Source organism: Squalius cephalus (genome assembly GCF_949319135.1).
Source record: "Squalius cephalus genome assembly, chromosome: 5".
NCBI classification, from domain to species: domain Eukaryota; kingdom Metazoa; phylum Chordata; class Actinopteri; order Cypriniformes; family Leuciscidae; genus Squalius; species Squalius cephalus.
This window is the reverse complement of record NC_137126.1, coordinates 10,219,170-10,237,254: the sequence shown is the minus strand read 5'-3', so window position 1 is coordinate 10,237,254 and position 18,085 is coordinate 10,219,170. Positions and strand designations below refer to the sequence as shown.

The 18,085-nt window shown below is 35.1% G+C and overlaps 2 protein-coding genes across 5 annotated transcripts; one reads left to right on the top strand and one right to left on the bottom strand.

The window, feature by feature from the left end:
• Positions 1-450: 450 nt before the first annotated feature.
• bicdl2 (BICD family like cargo adaptor 2) lies at positions 451-9,033 on the top strand. The gene is made up of 10 exons (XM_079871416.1): positions 451-526; positions 1,551-1,918; positions 3,667-3,882; positions 4,104-4,220; positions 4,363-4,509; positions 6,848-6,994; positions 7,199-7,273; positions 7,400-7,482; positions 7,645-7,759; positions 8,329-9,033. The coding sequence occupies exons 2-10, from the start codon at positions 1,655-1,657 to the stop codon at positions 8,503-8,505; spliced, it is 1,341 nt and encodes a 446-aa protein (XP_079727542.1). The 5' UTR covers positions 451-526; positions 1,551-1,654; the 3' UTR covers positions 8,506-9,033.
• On the bottom strand, positions 8,862-16,370 carry crfb12 (cytokine receptor family member B12). 4 transcript variants are annotated; one of them, XM_079871414.1, is made up of 8 exons: positions 16,072-16,370; positions 15,522-15,634; positions 15,202-15,331; positions 14,501-14,685; positions 14,229-14,377; positions 13,959-14,103; positions 13,057-13,196; positions 8,862-11,405 (listed from the first exon to the last, which is right to left on the bottom strand). In XM_079871414.1, the coding sequence occupies exons 2-8, from the start codon at positions 15,580-15,582 to the stop codon at positions 10,893-10,895; spliced, it is 1,323 nt and encodes a 440-aa protein (XP_079727540.1). In that variant the 5' UTR covers positions 15,583-15,634; positions 16,072-16,370; the 3' UTR covers positions 8,862-10,892. The 4 variants fall into 4 exon arrangements, with proteins under 4 accessions (XP_079727540.1, XP_079727538.1, XP_079727539.1 ...); XM_079871412.1 differs by having other exon boundaries at positions 14,501-14,700; positions 16,072-16,147; XM_079871413.1 differs by having other exon boundaries at positions 14,501-14,688; positions 16,072-16,147.
• Positions 16,371-18,085: the final 1,715 nt, after the last annotated feature.

Here is an 18,085-nt window from a genome sequence, read left to right as displayed (position 1 = left end):
AACACCTGTGTAAAAATCAATATGGAAATGTCCTTCTTATTAATACACTGTGCCCTATTTTTTATTTATTTTTATTACTTTTTATTTTTACAAACGTGTGTGTTCTACAGGGGGTAGAATAAACAGGAAAAAATAGATACAATGAGATAATAGAAAAAAACCTAAAGAAGATAAAAGTATATAAAAACATTAAAATACAGCTCTTCTATTTTTCAAAATGAATGCTGTTTTTTTTATTAATTTTTTTAGGTAGCCTATATATAAACTATAGTTTATTTTCCCCATATTATTTACATTCATGGATAAAGTGTAGTGTGGGTGTGTTTTATTTTTAGTTCCAAACTATCTCACCTGAACGCCTGACGTCAGTGACACCTTCCCTGTTTGTTGGTACTAGGCTCCTCCTATTTATCTGATGACGCAATGAGAAGGTGTGCCTAAATTAACTTTACAACAGCGCTTCCAAGGCGACTGGTAGTACCTCCCTGTCACCTTTCGAGCCAAGTTTGGAGCAGGAACTTCCCAGGTAGGAAAAACAAAGCATTATTTGTTCTATATAGTCAATAGGGACATTTATACTATACGCAGACGCTTTCTCACTTTAAAAGAAAACGATTTTGAATATAACACATTCTTTCAAATTCTGAAGTCTTTTAAATAAGCCTTTTCTTGCAGTGAATTTGATACGAACTCTTTGGGTTGTTTTAATAACACGACACGACAGTAGACTAATGTTGTAGTTGATTCAACAATTTCAATGTCATAAAATTGGCATAATGTTAATAATAACCACTTTACAGAGGTTTTGGTTTTATCTATTTATGTCATCATGTTTATGCATCCTCCATTAGAGAAGAAGCCTGTTTTTTTCTTCTTCCAGGAAAACACTTTTCAGCTATGCTACATATAATGGTGGTGAAATAATGGCATTTTAGATTTAAGGAGGTCAGAGTCACCTATGTCTCAGACACCTGTGCTCTCTAAAACCTGTTTAGCCAATTGTAAGGGGTGTAGTCACTGGGCCACTGAGGAGTCTTGAATGACTACTGGAATGTGGGAGAAACACTGACACTTTGTTATGTTGGTCATGTCTACAAAAGAAGCTCCTTGACAACAATAGACATGCTCCAAGGTAGTTCTGGATAATGTGTTGTTTATAAGGAAGGACTCACATGTAGGGAAGAAATCCAAGCTTTATACAGTCCAGGAGGATTAGATATTGTAAATGAATACACCTATCTACATTGTGTCATAAATTTCAAGGTGAGTTCCAACACAATTGTCACCTGTTCCAACATGTTTTTGTCCATAGGGAGAATTATTATACGGACGATTCAAGATAAAGCAAACAATAAATTAACTGATGATTCCATTCTTGGCTGAACATTCAGCCTCAGTACACCCTTCATGTGACACACACTAGGGTTGATCCGTTTTTGAAGGATATACAAAATCAACTTACAAAGTTCACAAGAAGAAGAACATAACAGGTGTCAGGTTTACAGAGTAACCCATTGTGTTTTTTTTTTTGTGTGTTTTTTTACTTTAAGGAAAATCCAGGCATTTAGACTGGGAAAGATGCAGATAAACAACGTTTGACTATCAGGACGGTCACTAGGAGTCCTGCTCAGCCGTGAACTCAAGGGACGAACCAATGTTTACATCCAAGAGAGAGAACCTGCCCTCTCCCATCCTGGAGGATTCTTTCTTCCCCTTCTCTTCTTCACTCTCTTCCTCCAGTCACCGGATCATGGCTCCTACAATAGGACCAGATGATCTTCTCGCCTCACCTCAGGATGACAGCAGCCCTACTCTGCTGGAAAAAGACCTGATTTTGGCGGCTGAGATGGGCCAAGCTTTACTGGAGAAAAATGTGGAGCTGGCTGCTCAGATAGAGCAGATGGAAAGAGAGATGGAGGTAAGAATGAGGATGACTTTGGTCAAAAGAGATGGAGACTATAAAGGCCCCTATAACAATAATTATAAGTTTTAATAATCATTCTAATTCTATGAATAAGTCCACATCACAGCTAAAACAATCACGACTAATCAGAGAGGAATGATTAATTGTTGGAATCACTTTCAGAATTATTTTTTCCAGCCGATAAAAATGAAAAAAAACAAAAAAAAACATTGACAAGCCAATCAGAATCCACCGACTTTACCAAGTTCAAGCATTTAAAGCAGGAGACAACACAGTAACTGGACGCTCACTTATAAAAACAGAACGTTATCGTCCACCAGTGTGGTTATAAATATAGTTATTGATATATTTCTTTAGTTATCGTTCTTGGTGTGATAGACCTTAAGCCTATATAGTTACCTTGTTTATGTTTATATAATGTGTAAACAGTTTACACCATTTAAGTCTGATTTCTTATTTGGTAAACAGTCTAAACAGTTTTTTGTTTTTTTTAGCTAACTTAATTTTCAGAATTTAATTGAAATATACTTGTTATACTGTATTGAAATTTGTCTCTATGGTGCTGAACACATACACAGTACATTGTTACTTCTTCAAGTCATTATATAAATAGGAAGAGTAAATAACGGCATATAATCAGAAGAAAAATAAAGAATAACCAAATTAAATGCATTGTAAAACATTACAAAACATTTAAACCTAAATCATTATAACCCATCATGTCTAAAATGATAACCAGTTTCCTGGTTTTAAATCCCAAAATGTGTCAATTTTACTTTTACGCCTAATTATTTATTATTGTAATGGAAGAATTATATAAAATATTTTTATAGATTAGATATACACTACCATTCAAATATTGTGGTGTCAGTACTTAAAAAAAAAAACGAAGAAATTAATACTTTTAGTCAGCAAGGACCCAAACATTTGAACAGTAGCATAAAGAATGTTTTAACACACACTGGCAATAGTCTACTAGAGGACTTGCCTGATAAGAAGTACAAGAAATAAAGATATTTGAGGAAAATACTGAAACACTATTGATTTTGAGTGTTTATATTTCCTGCATATCGAAATTATGACATATGAAGCGACAAGAGTTATAGTTTATGGTGGCTCTTCATTCAGAAGGAGTTTGTGTGGGGTCCCAAATAGTGTTTTGGCTTGTTACAACAGCAGAACCCTTTTTTGGTACTTAAAGTCCCCCTGTAGTCAATCATTTTATCCCTTAAAACTCATCTTTGATCATTTCGTCATGCCTTAAAATAGCTTGTAACTCTACACCCTTGCCTCATTTAGTATACGCGTTTCTATTAATATGCAAATTAGTCCCGCCTCCACTCACTCACACCAGCTCAGAGATCCACTCGTTGACGATCACACGTTGACGTAATTTCAAACCGCGTTTTTGAGACTGTCTTTGGTTCACTGCAGTTTTAAGGAGAAAACACTCAGCAATGGTGTTGACTTATGAATTTGCACATGGTTTGTCTTAAAGCATATTAAAAACACCACATAGACATATGAACAACATTAAACATTTGATTTTCACCACAGGGGAACTTTAATAGAACCTATTTTATTGTAACGTTATACACATTAAAAAAATACCTTCAAGAACCTCAAACTAAACATTTCAGCATAGAAGTCCATTTAGGTAGATATGATTCTGCATCGATCTTCTTAACATCATTAAATACCTCTTTTAAAGTGTGTGAATTACTAAGTTTGATGTGCAACAGGCTACGCAGCAGGAGAAACACATGCTGCAGCGACGTCTGGAGGTGCGGGACCTCGAGGCAAGTCAGCGGGAAGCAGAACTACAGGCTGACATCACATCCTTGCGTGCGCAGCTGGAACAAAAACACGCTCAGAGTCGTGACCGGCGACGCGAGGAGAGCGAGCAGCTCACTCAGCTGTCCAACCACAACCAAAAACTTGTGGAACAGCTGGCAGAGGTGACCAATCAGAAGCTTTAATTCCCTAGTTTCCTGGTTTAAACATCTTCTCGCAAATCTTTTCAGAGGCATTCAGGTATAGTGGGTAAATGTGTCTAGTGACGTAGGAACACTGATACAGTTAAATGCAGGGCTGGAATGTAGATCAGTAGGTTTAGCTATCTGTCTCATGTCATGTTTGACTACATGTAAACCCTTTCCATCCTCTATCATTCTTCCAGGCGGTGACTTTAGAGCATACTTTGCGCTCAGAGCTTCGTGCTTTGAGAGAAGAAATGGAGGATTCAAGTTTCAACAAATCTATAAGCTCTGCTAGACTGGACAGCCTGCAAGCAGAGGTAAAGACATGTATAGACACAAAAGTTGAATTAATCGGCTGATATTTTGATATTATCAACTTTGATTTATGGCAAAATAATCAAAGACAGTATGTTGATTCACTGTTTCTGTCTATTATTTTTCACTGATCTTGTACCATAGAACAGGGTCCTGAAAGAGCGCTGTATTCGTATTGATGAACGATTGAATTCAACTCAAGAAGACAATGACCGGCTGAGATCTGAGAGGGATGGATTGAGAGAGAGGGTGATTGAGCTACAGACCAGCCTGAAAGATCAAAAAACTGAGGTGAGGAAGGATGTACCTGATGATGACAGGAGAGTAAAGAGCAGAAGGAGAGAGTGGGAATCTCTGTGTAATTGTCATATACATGCCACATATAATCATAATTTACACCCTACATTCAACATAAGAACTAAATGATAGCATTTTGTGAAGCAGCACAAGGTCCTCATCTACAAACACCCACTACCAGTACTTTTGGGAAGTACATTTCACGAGTCTTCCAAAAAGAATGAAGCACAAGGAAAATATCTAGTTTAATATGATGAAATATCAGCCATATATATTCACTACCGTTCAAAAATTTGGGATCAGTATGATTTAAAAAAAAAAATCATTTGGGTAACACTTTACACATTTGTTAATGGATAATGTACTTAATCAGTGTCTTGTATCACACATAATAACTTGCCACATAAATAAATAATTAGACACAAAATATTTTATTAGGTCTTAAAATGCAAAGCTTCTGTGGAGAAATCAGCAAGTTCAAACTAGAAGGACTTTTAAGGGATACGGTACAGTCATACCACTTATTACACAACATTTTGCCATACAAATAATTATGGGGATAAGAGATATTGATTTGAGATAAAACTGTTTTAAAATCGCACCTGTTCGTTATCTTAAAATACATAACTGTACAAGCAATCGTTGCAAAATGGCAGCAGCTGCGTTTGTGTGAAACAAGAGAGCGGGTTCTCGATACACAGATGGCATGATTAAATAATTTTTCACAAAATATTGATTTGAATTTTAATATTTTATTAGCTCACCAAACGCAAAACTTCCTTGAAGAAAAAGCTTTCCTAGCAAGCGTATAACGCTGACGTCAGTTACCCGGATGAGCCTGTGTTATCAGTTTTTACCTTGGAATAAAACACCGCTGGATGGTGCGATTGAACAATCAGAATCAAGTATTCCAAAGAGACGTGTAATAACATTAGTCAATGCAATAACTAACATGAACTAACAATGAACAATATATTCTTACAGCATTTCTTTGTTAATGTTAGTTAATAAAAAATGTTATTTCACAGTGCATTAAATAATGTTAAGATACAACTTTTGATCTTAATGTATTAGTAAAGGTTGAAATTAACATTTACTCAAGTATTGTTCACTCGTAGTTAATGTTAATTTAATTTAGGTAACTAATGTTAACAAATGAAACCTTATTATAAAGCTTTTTAATACATTAGATTGATCAAAAATTGACTGTAAAGCTTTTTCAAATCTATGTTTTGAGCCTCTTTTGAACTTTCTATTCATCCAAAAATAATGAAAAATATTAAGCAGCACAACTGCCAATTGTTAATAATAATAATAATAATAAAAATACCCAAATAACCCAATAAAATTCATTGTAAAATTTATACATTTTAAAACATTTTAACCAATCACGATTCAAAACTAGCAAACGGATGTATCTCCTAAAATGTGTGATGTTTTATTTTGCACCTTATTTTTGCATACCTGCTCAGCACAAGACATTTTCAAAAAACATAAAAAAAAAAATTCCAACCCCAAACTTTTGAACCATAGTGTATTTTCCTTGCAGAAGTTTTTTTTTTAGTCTGAATATATGGATATTTTTAAATAGATGTCAATGGAAAAAGATGTTGCAGCAAGGGCTAACTGGACTATGCTAACCAGCCAAACCTAGACCCTTTAACCTTGACAATTATTGGGATGGGAAAAAATAACTATTAGATCTGTGACTTTTGGCAACTTCATTCATTCGTTGCACAAATAAAATGGCTTAATATAAAGGGATTATAATTTTAATTGTTTAATTATTTGATTTTCATTTAATTTTCGTACTTTAAACCAAAACTGAAAGTGTGTTCTGTATAGTACAAATATGGGTACTATGAATGTAATCAAGACGTACTACATCCGCCATCTTGTTACTGTCACGTGACCTACCAGCCTCAGTTGCGTAACTTCACTGCTATGTATTAATCCTCTCCCGTAGCCTAATAAGATAGTAAAGTGTTCATCAAATGCACACTTCCGAATCTTGGAGGAAGTAGCACGTCATCTGTGTACTTTTTGACTACTGTTTTTTTAATTACTGTGTATTCGGTCATACTACTCTTTTTGCATAATGGATATGGCGTTAGAAAATCCACAGATGTCAGGGTAGCCATATAGTACACTATATCCAGAGTCACACTAAATAAAGTCCTGCATACTATTGGTCCTAATTTAATAGAATGTGAATTGGGAATTGGACATCCTAGGTTTCATGGCACAGCTTTGACTGCTGGTCAGGTTTTGCTGGTCAGAGTCCATCCACCCTTAGAGAGTTTCAGCCTGGCTGTCTCTGGCTCTTTCACAGCTGGAACAGGAGCACAGCACAGTGTTTCAGCTGCGAACGGTCAACCGTACCCTACAGCAAAGGGTTCAAGCCTTGGGAGAAGAAGCCAGTCTGGGGGAGGCTACCTGCTTCCCTTTGTCACTTCAGAGTGAGATCCAACAGTGCCAGGTAGCTCTCAACCCCTGCTTAGAGAAAAGATTGGTGTGCATGCTTCAACTTAGCTTGTAGCAAATGTTTAGTGCACAGTTATGTGAATTGACTGGGTTTTAATCATGTTAAATTAATTGTTTCTCTCCTGACCCAGCTCTCTTTTTAGATTAGGCAGGCCATTATCTATTTCTGCTGACTGATTGTGATTTTTATCTCCAACAGGCTAAAGAAACCATTTTAGCCCATTCAGCCATTCTGCAAGAAAAAGAAGAAGAGATTCATAGGTTACAGAAAGAGGTTAGCTACAGTGACATTTACATTTATGCATTTTATCCAAAGCGACTTATAAAAGAGGACATCAATGCATGCTTATAGACTGAGTTTTCATCTAAGGTGATATGTGATGTTGTGTTCTTTCATCAGCTACAGTCCAGAGAAACAGAATTAGAAGGGCTGAGGGAGGAGGTAAAGCCGTTTCGTAACAGTACTGGTAAACCTACTTATAGGTGAGAACTGGATCAAAGTGCTTTTTAATCTATATCTATATGGTTTTGTTCCCTGAATGTCACTCCAGAGATAAAGGGATAAGCTAATGATCTGTTATGAATGGGGTACATTTTTCATAATAGTCTGTGGTCCGCTAGTTTTCCTTCTCTCTCACCCATTAGTGCCTTGGAAGAGGAGATCATTTTGGCCCGGCAAGAACGTGATGCACTCAACCAGCAACTTCTGAACACCATCAAACACAAGGTGGCACTGTCACAGGAAGTTGAGTCTTGGCAGGTTGGTAACATGCAATTGATTTCTAATTCAGTTTTGATAGGTCTACTGGATTTTGTTAGTAAAGAGTTACTCCCTAGAAACCACCCAGAACATTTAGAAAATGTATATCTACTATGTACTGCACAGAGAGCCGTCCTTGACATTTTTTCTCGAATGCAGAAACATTCTTCTGTGTTCACTGCATTTGTTTGGAGTACCTCAGGGGTTAGTATTAGGACCCTTTTAGTTCCTGAAATACCAAACTGTAAAGGACACTCAAACACTGTATTATTGTAAATCAGTGGTTTTCAATCCTGGTCCCACCGCTCTGCGCATTTTGTATGTTCCTTCCTTATTTAACACACCTGATTCAGATCATGAGCTCGTCAAAAAGCTTCATCAACTGAACTGAAGTCAGTCAGGTAAGAGAAACATAAAATGTGCAGAGCGGTGGGTCCCCAGGACCAGGATTGAAAACCACTGATGTAAAATAATAGGTTACCTTTGCTATGCATTGCATTGCATGTATTTATTTATTAATTATTTATTATACTGTACAGTATGTAAAATGTAGTTTTGCTCTGTTCCAGGAGGACATGCGTATGGTGATCTATCATCAGGTTGAACTCCAACAACAAGAGAAGGAAAAGGAAAACAAAAAGGAACAGACAGGCTTTCAAAGAGGCACGCGCACCACCAAGTCACTGCGTGTACGTGGGGAAGATGGAAGGAAAGGGTTTTTCTCTTCACTGTTTGGGGGAGACTGACTGGAGGACAAAAAAGTAGGAAAGAGAGATGGAAAAAGAAGGGAACAGAAGACTTTAGTGAGATATTTCTCACTTTTGTCTACAAATGGCAATTGGTAAATAATCTTTAAAATCACCCAAATGTGTAAATAGAAAGAAATCAATTATATTTACTCCAAAGTAGCACTATTGCATATTTATATTTTTCAATATTTATTTGCAACTTCATAAACAAAAATAAATGTATAGCATTTATCAGTGTTTTTCTTGACTCTTTTATATGAGGGGTTAATTATTCTTCAACCATAAAATAAATGGCCTCCTTAGCACCATTAAAGGCAGCGTTCAGTAAGGATTATGCAGCATTACAGTCAGTATTATTTCATGTAAACAAAACTTTCACACTCTCAAACTGTCAAATTTTTCATTTACAAACAAGATGAGCTGTGCCCCAGTATGCATAATGACCAATGATAATAATACCTTTTACATAAACACATTCACATACTTATGGAAGGAGATGACATGAAATAAAGCTGGCACAATAACATTGCATGGTTATCTTTTGTGTTAGTGTACCGGAAGCCGATATCAATTTTCAATTTACAAACATTACTTTTACAAATACTGCGAAAAATTCAGTGACATTTTTGTTTGAACAAAGAATCTTACATCAGAAGGTATAGCCCAAACACAAATCTGAGTCGATACATAAGAAACTGAAAATCATATAGAACTACACCATTTTTAAGTGCTTGTGAGGGCGTTTTCAAAAATAATGAAATTAAAAGTTTCGGCAACACTTTACAATAAGGTCTTATTACCTAACGTCAGTTAATGCGTTAACTAACATTAACTAAAAACAAGGAGCGATACATTTGTTAGTATTTCTTAATCTTTGTAAACGTTAGTTAATAAAAATACAACTGTTCATTGTTCGTTTATTTTAGCTCAGGTCCATTAAATAATGTTAACAGATACAACTTTTGATTTTACAAATGTATTAGTAAATATTAAAATTATTTTGAACTAAGATTAATAATTGCTTTAGAAGTGTTTTTCATTGTTAGTTCATGTAAGCCAATGTGGTTAACTCTGAAACCTTGTTGTAAAGTGTTACCAAAGTTCCTTATTTCCCAGTTAACTTCGGTTATTTAAATCAAATCAATATTTGGTGTGACCACCAACTTTTTTTCTAGTAATTTTGATTTTGGAGAAGTTTGGAATTAAGATTAAGACCTTATATACCCAGTTTCACAGACTAGGCTTAGTCCCAGCCTAAAATGCATGTTTGAGCTGTTTTGACTGAAAGCAACATCTGCTGACAAATCGTAAAATTTGTCAGTGCCATTGTTTTGTCTCAAGATGCAAAATTATGTTTTACTCAACATCAGTAATTTTTTTTTTCTAAGGCATGTTTATAAAACTTACTTAAATGTCCTAATCCTGGTTTAAACTAAGCCTTGTCTGTAAAAACCAGGCCATAGTGTTTCAAATACAATATCTGCCCATTTAAAAGCTGGAACAAAAACATTTTCACCGTAGTGGTCTCAGACTTTTGAAAGTCACTTTGTGTAAATATATACACACACAATAATCTTCAATTATGGTATGAGTTTTGTATGATTTACAACACAGAATACACAATAGATACACTTGTCCAATGGTTCAGGTCAATCAGGTATTGCACTGCATCATAAATTGCTTCATGTAGCACCTGGAGTCCGTCAACAATGTGTTTCCAGACGGCAATTTATTTACAAAATGGTTAGTCACGTAACGAGTTGCATCACTGTGACGTGCTGCAGAATGTGCAGCTCCATCTATTTCTAAAGTAGGCATGCTTTCCTTAGTCCAAAATCTGTTCAACATGACCCACTCTTTAAAATAAATGTTCCAAAAGGGGATTTTTGCAGTGGTGCCACAGAATGGTAATGTAGTACCTCAACTCAAAGCTGGGCAATAAGCGACAAAGTGGCCATTAACCAGCAAGGGCCAAATGTCAAATATTCCTTCTACTCTACCATACAGAATTTAGCTTAAGTGTCTAAACAGGTCTTCATGTACAGAGCATGATATATGGAAGTTCCAAGAGTTCCTGATGCAGAAGAGAGTTCTGAGTTCTGAAAGGGAATGTTAACGCATAGTTCTCTCCAGGTATAACAGACCCCAGATTTTGTTTCTATGCCAATGTCTGCTCAAGTGTTAATCCCTGATGTTCTGAATATGCCGTCACCAAGTTTTGCATGTCTACTTGGGTTGCTCAGGTGGAAGGAGGATACTTTTTTGCTTGAATTTGGTTGCAGACTTCATCTGGGAAGTAGGGTTAAAATATCCCCTGAGGGCCATCACATACTCTGTGGAGATTTGGAAGTCTGTTCATTATTCCAAAGGTCACCTCCAGTTCATTAATAATTTATATCATGCCTTGGTTCGTATTCGTAGACATCCTCTTCCTCCTTCTCTTCCTCCTCTTCAACAGGCACTTCACTTTCACAATCATTGTCAGAAGAACAGGGAGTTTCCGCTGCACAATATATATCCATCTCAGAGTTCACAAAAGTGTTCACAGTAGTTGCTTGTAGAAATTTGGATGATTCTGAAGAACAATTACATAAAGACGCAGGGGTAACTGGATGCACATCATCATCATCCTTCTCGGATAGTTCACTTTCTTCACTAAATTCCAAATAAGTAGCTGTTGTGTACTTATAACACTGATTTGACGTCTCAGCCTCCTCAGCTTGCTCTAGGAGGTTTTCCCTCTGATGGTAGAACTGAGAGCCATCCTCGGAATCCTCCTCTGGGACAGAAACACCATCCTTTTTGTCCGGTAGTGGTTTTTGCCAGGTCTGTATCATTTTTTGGAATTCCTCAGGGATTAGTTTTAGGAGGACACAATTATTTCCTGGAAAAATGATCTGTAAAGGACATATAAACACTATTATTGTAAATGATAATTATCCTCTACCATGCATTGCATTTATTTATTATACACATTGTTTGTTCATGTAAGTTTAGTTAACTTAATGTTAACTAATGGAACCTTATTAGAGTTACAGTTTATTCATAAATATTCATCATATATAGTGTCCCCAAAAAGTATTTCGAATCTTAAGGTGTGGTCACAAAATGTTGGAGAAATTTCATGCATGGGCAAAAAAGTCCATTTCCAATTCCATGTCTATTGTCAATAGCAATGTATGAAGCATATCTTACAAAGAAGTCACTTTCAAATGTAAATAAACCATGCGTAATTGAAAAAATTAAATTATTTGTAATCAAGTTCATGAAGTTATGCATGAAGTTTATTACTTAAAGTCCCCCTGTAGTCAATAAATGTGGCCTATCCCTTAAAAACTCATCTTTGATCACAAAAATGACATATTTAAAAAAAAAAAAATCATTATTTCTTTAAAGTCCGCGTGAACCGGAAGTTGCAAACGACTTTTCTCCAGTGTTGTGACGTATTTCCCAGTGAAACGGAATATTGAACAGAGGGCAGGGTTTTACTCTAGCGCTCCTCCTCTCCATCTCTGCTCATAGCAGACTAACGGTTTGAGGGGAGTGGTTAAGCGTTTCCCAACCCAAGCCGTCAAACCTACATCATCAGAGAAGGAACGCCATTCCAGACCGGAAGTAACTTTTCAGACTTTGATTAAAGATTACGACGGAAAACAATTTTTTTCTGTGTATTAACTTGCACGGATTAATTTTTCACCACAAGACTAGTAATATGTGCTAACAAAGTAAATAGGGTCAATTTTGATTTCAGTTGGACTTTAAAATAGCTTGTATGTAACTACACCCGTTGTGATCCACTCGTTGACATTCACACGTTGACGTGATTGGTTATAAGGTAGTTTGTGACGTCAGAAACACCAGCGATTTCAAACCGTGTTTTTGAGACTGTCTTTGGTTCAGGGCAGTTTTAAGGAGAAAATATTCAGCAATGGTGTTGACATGAATTTGCTCATGGTTTGTCTTAAAGCACATTAAAAACACCACATAGACATATAAACAACATTAAAATCTTTTCACCACAGGGGGACTTCAATGATTTAAAGGCAACAGAGTTCCTCACTTTTTTTGAGTTAAGTTAACTGATCACTTTTTATAGTGTGTGAAATCTGCGTGGGGAACCGTGAAAATTTGCCCAACAATGGTAAAAGTTACCAAAATGTAATATGTATAAACACACTTTGGTCAAAATATTTCACCTGTGTCAAATGAATTAATGCATCCACTAAAACCAAGACCAGTTGGTTAAAAATAATTGAAAAAGTGAAGTTAGATCTGATCTAATTTGTTTGCAGAAAACACTTGGTTTGATATTTTGTAAATAATGCAATGAAATTCAGACATTAAATACTTTTGGGGCCTATATATTCATAATAAATGTACATATATATAAATATTAAACATGTTTGAAGGTGCATATTCAAAAAACTCAATCAAATAATGTTAAGTGAATTACTTTCATATAACTAATGATAAATGCAGCTTAAATTCTCAAGTCAAAATAATACATATACTAAGTTTAAGGAGCTTCAGAATTATTCCAATACATACCAAGGCATCTGGAATGCCGAGTTTCCTGATTATAAGCCTTGTCTTGTAAAAACAACCAAAAATCACAACAATCCCAGTTGAAAAGGTAATCAGCAGAATGGCCGCAATGCACACCATTAGCACAGAGTTTCTAGAAGAGTCTTTAAGAACATAAAAGACACATTAGCATATATACAGCAGAAATATGCATACATAAACTATTGCTCAAAAGTTTGGGGTCAATAATTATGCTCACCAAGGTTGCATTTATTTGATCAAAAATAGTATTGTTAAATATTATTACAAATTAAAATAACTCTTTTCTATTTTAACATATTTTTAAATGTAATTTATTTCTGTAATAGCAAAAATTTATATTCAGCAGCCATTTATTTGGTCTTCAGTGTCACATGATTCTTTAGAAATCATTCTAATATGCTGATTTGCTGCTCAAGAAAGATTTCTTATTTTTGTTGATTTTGCAGCTTAATATTTTTGTGGAAAGAATGATACTTTTTTTTCAGGATTCTTTGATGAATAGAAAGTTGAAAAGAACAGCATTTATTTGAAATAGAAATCTTTTGTAACATTATAAATACATTCACTGTCACTTTTGATCAATTTAATGCATCCTTGCTGAATAAAAGTATTCATTTCTATCTAAAACAAATCTTACACTGTAAACAATTAAATGATCAATAAATGATGACAGCATATGGTTTTTCATTGCTTTAACTCATCATAATAAGTTAAGCAATTCACTTTTTTTAAAGTTAATGTAATTTAAGTTGAAATTACTTATACATCAGAGTTGATTGTGCGTAAAAATGTAAGGCAGCAATTTTTTTTACTGACCCCAATAAACAAAAATGATCTTATGCTGTATTTGTAAAAAGAAATATATAAAAATGTATATCCACTACCTAGAAAGATACATTTGGTGGTGTTGAAGTTGTTGTTCTTTGAGGCGGATTGATGACTGGCAGAAACACTAACACAGTAGTTCTTGCCAGATGGCACATCAGTGAAAATGTAGGGAGATTTTGAGGTTGATATCGGAACTACACACTTACCAAAAAAATAAGGAAATATGGACTCATTTCAATTAAGTAATGCATTCTAAATTGCGAAACATTCTGAAATTTCATAATAAGCGGATATGGTACATTGAAACAAATATTCTAGCCGATTACCTTTGATTCCCCTGCGGGACTTTTCCCACAAAGGTATAGCAGGAATTCCAATGGTCTGATCCCTGGTTTTGATTCCAGCCAATGACTAAAAGTAACATGAATGGACTTTTGCTCAGTTGAGATAGTTAAATTCGGAGAACTCAGACGAGCTAAAGAAAGATCCAACAGAGAGTCAAGCACAATCATTTCAGAAGAGCATTATTTGAACTTTTTTGACAAAAACAATTTATGACATTCATTTTAAAAGCAACTTATAATATAATTGAACTTACTGTCTCCATATGGCTGGAAAGACTTCGATGTTGTACTCCATTTGGAGCTCATCCCTCTAAATGTGGTATTGACCCTCACAAAATAATTCCAAAAGAGCTCATCAGGTTGCGGGTCAAAGGTCAGCTCGCATTTCAGTATGGTTATATTAGTGCAGTGTGGAGACCGAATCCACTTTCCTGTAGACCTGCTTGAAAAACACCTTCATGAGTACAATAAAGCATTGTCAAAAGTCGGTAGCACTTTATTTTACAGTCCTGTTCCCCATGTACATACGATGTACTTATTACAGTAATTACAATAACTGGGTAATACTAAGCCTGAACCTACTCCTAAACTTAACCTTAACCCCTGTACTTACCTTATACTACCCAGTATTTTCTAAGTTTCTTAGATAAGTACACTATAAGTACACATACTGTAAAAAAAAGGTTACACTTTATTTTAAGGTGTCATTGTTACAGTGTAATTATATATTTAAGTACTAAGTAATATTAAACAATTACATGTACTTACTATAGGGTTAGGGCAGGATTTGGTTGAGGGTTAGTTGCATGTAATTATGCATTATTTACTGTTATTGCTATGGTAAGTACATGTAACATATGTAACAAGGACACTGCAAACTAAATTGTTACAAAAAAAAAAGCATTTATCTGAAAATAGATTAAAAGCGTAAAAGTCAGGTATGAAAGGTATGTACATTTTGTGTGCAGTTATAAACTCCAGGGTGTATTTGGTGCCAGGAGGGTTTCCTTGTCCAGGAAGCCATTCAGCTGTAGCCTTAAAATCCAATAATCCTACAGTTAGGTTCTCTGGAGGAAAAAGCATTGCTGTAAATAAGAGAGAGAAAAAAAGGAATTGTAGCATTACAAAACATACCTATACAAGGCAACATGTATCGACAATTCCAGGGTGCGTGCAACAAAATATATTTAAATATTTATATTGTGAGGTTAAGAAGGGAGGTTACCATTTGTGACTTTCATGTCACAATTCAGATGCATAAAAAATGTACGCTACCTTTAGATGGCACCAGATATATCTGGAGCAATGTGAACATGCAGGCCAGAAAGCAGGTCATTGTGTCATTAAATCATGTTTAAAAAGGGCTGAAAGTTTATCCTCAATCTTCCCTGCAAAAACATTATACAGTACAAGACACTGATATATAAGGTCTCATTTGTTTATGTATTAACAAACACAAACTAACAATGAGCAATACATTTGTTACAGTATTTATTAATCTTTGTTAATGTTAGTTAAAAAGACAGCCGTTCATTGTTTGTTCATGTTAGTTGCACGTTACTTAAGTAGTTATATTAACTAATGCAACCTTATTATAAAGTTTTACCATATTTAACATGAGGTTATACAACATTACATAAATAGAAAAATGCAAATTGGCATGATTAGTCTGCTGCTATCCATATTTGACTTAAAGGGCCAGAACAACTTAAAAATATATATTAGATATTACAATAACAACAGGAGGAATATAATAATACTAAAAACAATAAGTGTTCAGTAAAAGCCTCAGTTACTAATTAAAGACAATAAGAGTCATACTCACCACATCTGATTAATCTCTGTTTCTATGAATAAGTCACCAGCCGCAAAGACAGCAGATCCATCTTAAGCTCCCACAGAGATTGAGTTTAAACAAATGATCAAAACCAAATACAACTGCTATGAAAGTGTAACTCTTTCACTACAGGAAATCTCTTGAATGTATGTCACGTTTATTTTAACCAAGAAATTTAAAAAAAAACATTTCTCTGTCTAATCATTATACAGTACTCAAAATGGTAGAACTATTATCTTCAGGTTTAAATTACACTGACAGCATAGGAAACAAGTCCAGACCTCTCTACAGATCTAAAGGTGTATGTTGGACTTAAGCCCCTCCCCTGTTACCTGGAACATGCAAACAGGTTGTTCCAGTCTCCAGTGTGGAATCTCACCTGTCTTCTTCATCAATCTCCACCCAGCATGCTTCTGTTACAATCACAACAACAATAATAAGTGATCCAAGTGCAAGTGCAATGTAAATATAATAAAAAATGGGGGGGGGGGGGGGGGGGGGTCTTATGCATTTGGATAACATGATTAGAAAAAAAAAAAAAGAAAATGTTAATGGAATAGATTAACATTAAATTAGATTCATAAATCTCTTAATAAAAAGGAACAGCAGACAATAAAAATAGATAAAAAGGCAAAAAGGGTACTTATTTGATCTTTAGAATATTAAAATGATTAAAATATTCTTATTTGCCATAGCCAGGAACTTCTTATTACTACTTATTTCTATGTTTATTGTACAGTATCTCGCAAAAGTGAGTACACCCCTCACATTTTAGCAAACATTTTAGTATAAGGGACAATACTATAGAAATGAAACTTGGATATATTTTAGAGTAGTCACTGTGCTGCTTGTATAGCAGTATATATTTACTGTCCTCTGAAAATAACTCAACATACAGCCATTATTGTCAAAATAGCTGGCAACAAAAGTGAGTACACCTTAAGTAATAATAGCAGTACATAATTTAACCATGCAAAGCCACATGTCCTATTCATCATTTTCATGTTTTTGTCTGCTTGACAGGACCATACAAATTTGTATGTATGTATTAGAGCAGTTCAAATTTGTGCCTGCAGCTCCGTGATGTCATTATGGAGGAGTGGAAGAGGATCCCAGTGAACTCCATAGCCAGGAGGATTAAGGCAGTGCAAGATAACAATGGTGCTCACATTAAATATTGACATTTTGGACACAGTTTTGACATGTTCACTTAGGGTGTACTCACTTTTGTTGCCGGCTATTTTGACGATAATGGCATATGTTGAGTTATTTTCAGAGGACATGTAATGTATACTGCTATTCGAGCAGCACAGTGACTACTCTAATCTATATCCAAGTTTCATTTCTATAGTATTGTCCCTTGAGAAGATATACTAAAATGTTTGCTGAAATGTGAGGGGTGCTCAATTTTGTGAGATACCGTATATTGTCATGACTCCTGTCTTGTGTTCCCCTTGTCTTGTGTGGACTTATTTCCTGTTCTGTGCCATGTTTTGTAGTCCTTTGTAGTTTTTCTTGTTGATTTGTTCCTGATTGTTCCCAGGTGTGTCTTGTTTGCCATTCTCCCCTTGAGTGTATATATATACCCAAGTGTTTCTCATGTTCTTTGTCTGGTGTTGTCCTTAGTGAATGTTTTGTGGTTTCAGTTCTGTTCTACCCTTGTTTGGATTTACTCTGGTTTTTGCCTGTCCCCTGTTGCCTGGTTTTGTTATTTTGTTAATAAACTGTCATACTGCACTTGGATCCTCCTCTTCCTTGTTTCTGAAACACTCTGCATTACATATATACATGCAAATACTTTATAATGCCATAAAGTGGAGTAATTCCACCCAGGTAAATCAGGACAAACAAGATCCATCCACATTTTACAGTGATTTTTTTTTTTCTGTTGCAGTAAAAAAAAAGAAAAGAAAAAAGTAGTAATGTGAGTGATTATGCAGTAATGTGCGTAACTATGTTCCACAAACATTCTGTTTCTTCTTTTCCATAATTTTCTGCAATA

Excerpts from the sequence above, each read along its gene's own strand:
- bicdl2 (XM_079871416.1), top strand. The coding sequence starts at position 1,655 with ATGTTTACATCCAAGAGAGAGAACCTGCCCTCTCCCATCCTGGAGGAT. Across the intron at positions 3,883-4,103 it reads TTGTGGAACAGCTGGCAGAG|GCGGTGACTTTAGAGCATAC; the intron begins GTGACCAATCAG and ends TCATTCTTCCAG. Across the intron at positions 7,483-7,644 it reads ACTGGTAAACCTACTTATAG|TGCCTTGGAAGAGGAGATCA; the intron begins GTGAGAACTGGA and ends CTCACCCATTAG.
- crfb12 (XM_079871412.1), bottom strand. The coding sequence starts at position 15,582 with ATGACCTGCTTTCTGGCCTGCATGTTCACATTGCTCCAGATATATCTG. Across the intron at positions 15,332-15,521 it reads ATATCTGGTGCCATCTAAAG|CAATGCTTTTTCCTCCAGAG; the intron begins GTAGCGTACATT and ends TCTTATTTACAG. Across the intron at positions 14,378-14,500 it reads TTTCCAGCCATATGGAGACA|CTCGTCTGAGTTCTCCGAAT; the intron begins GTAAGTTCAATT and ends ATCTTTCTTTAG.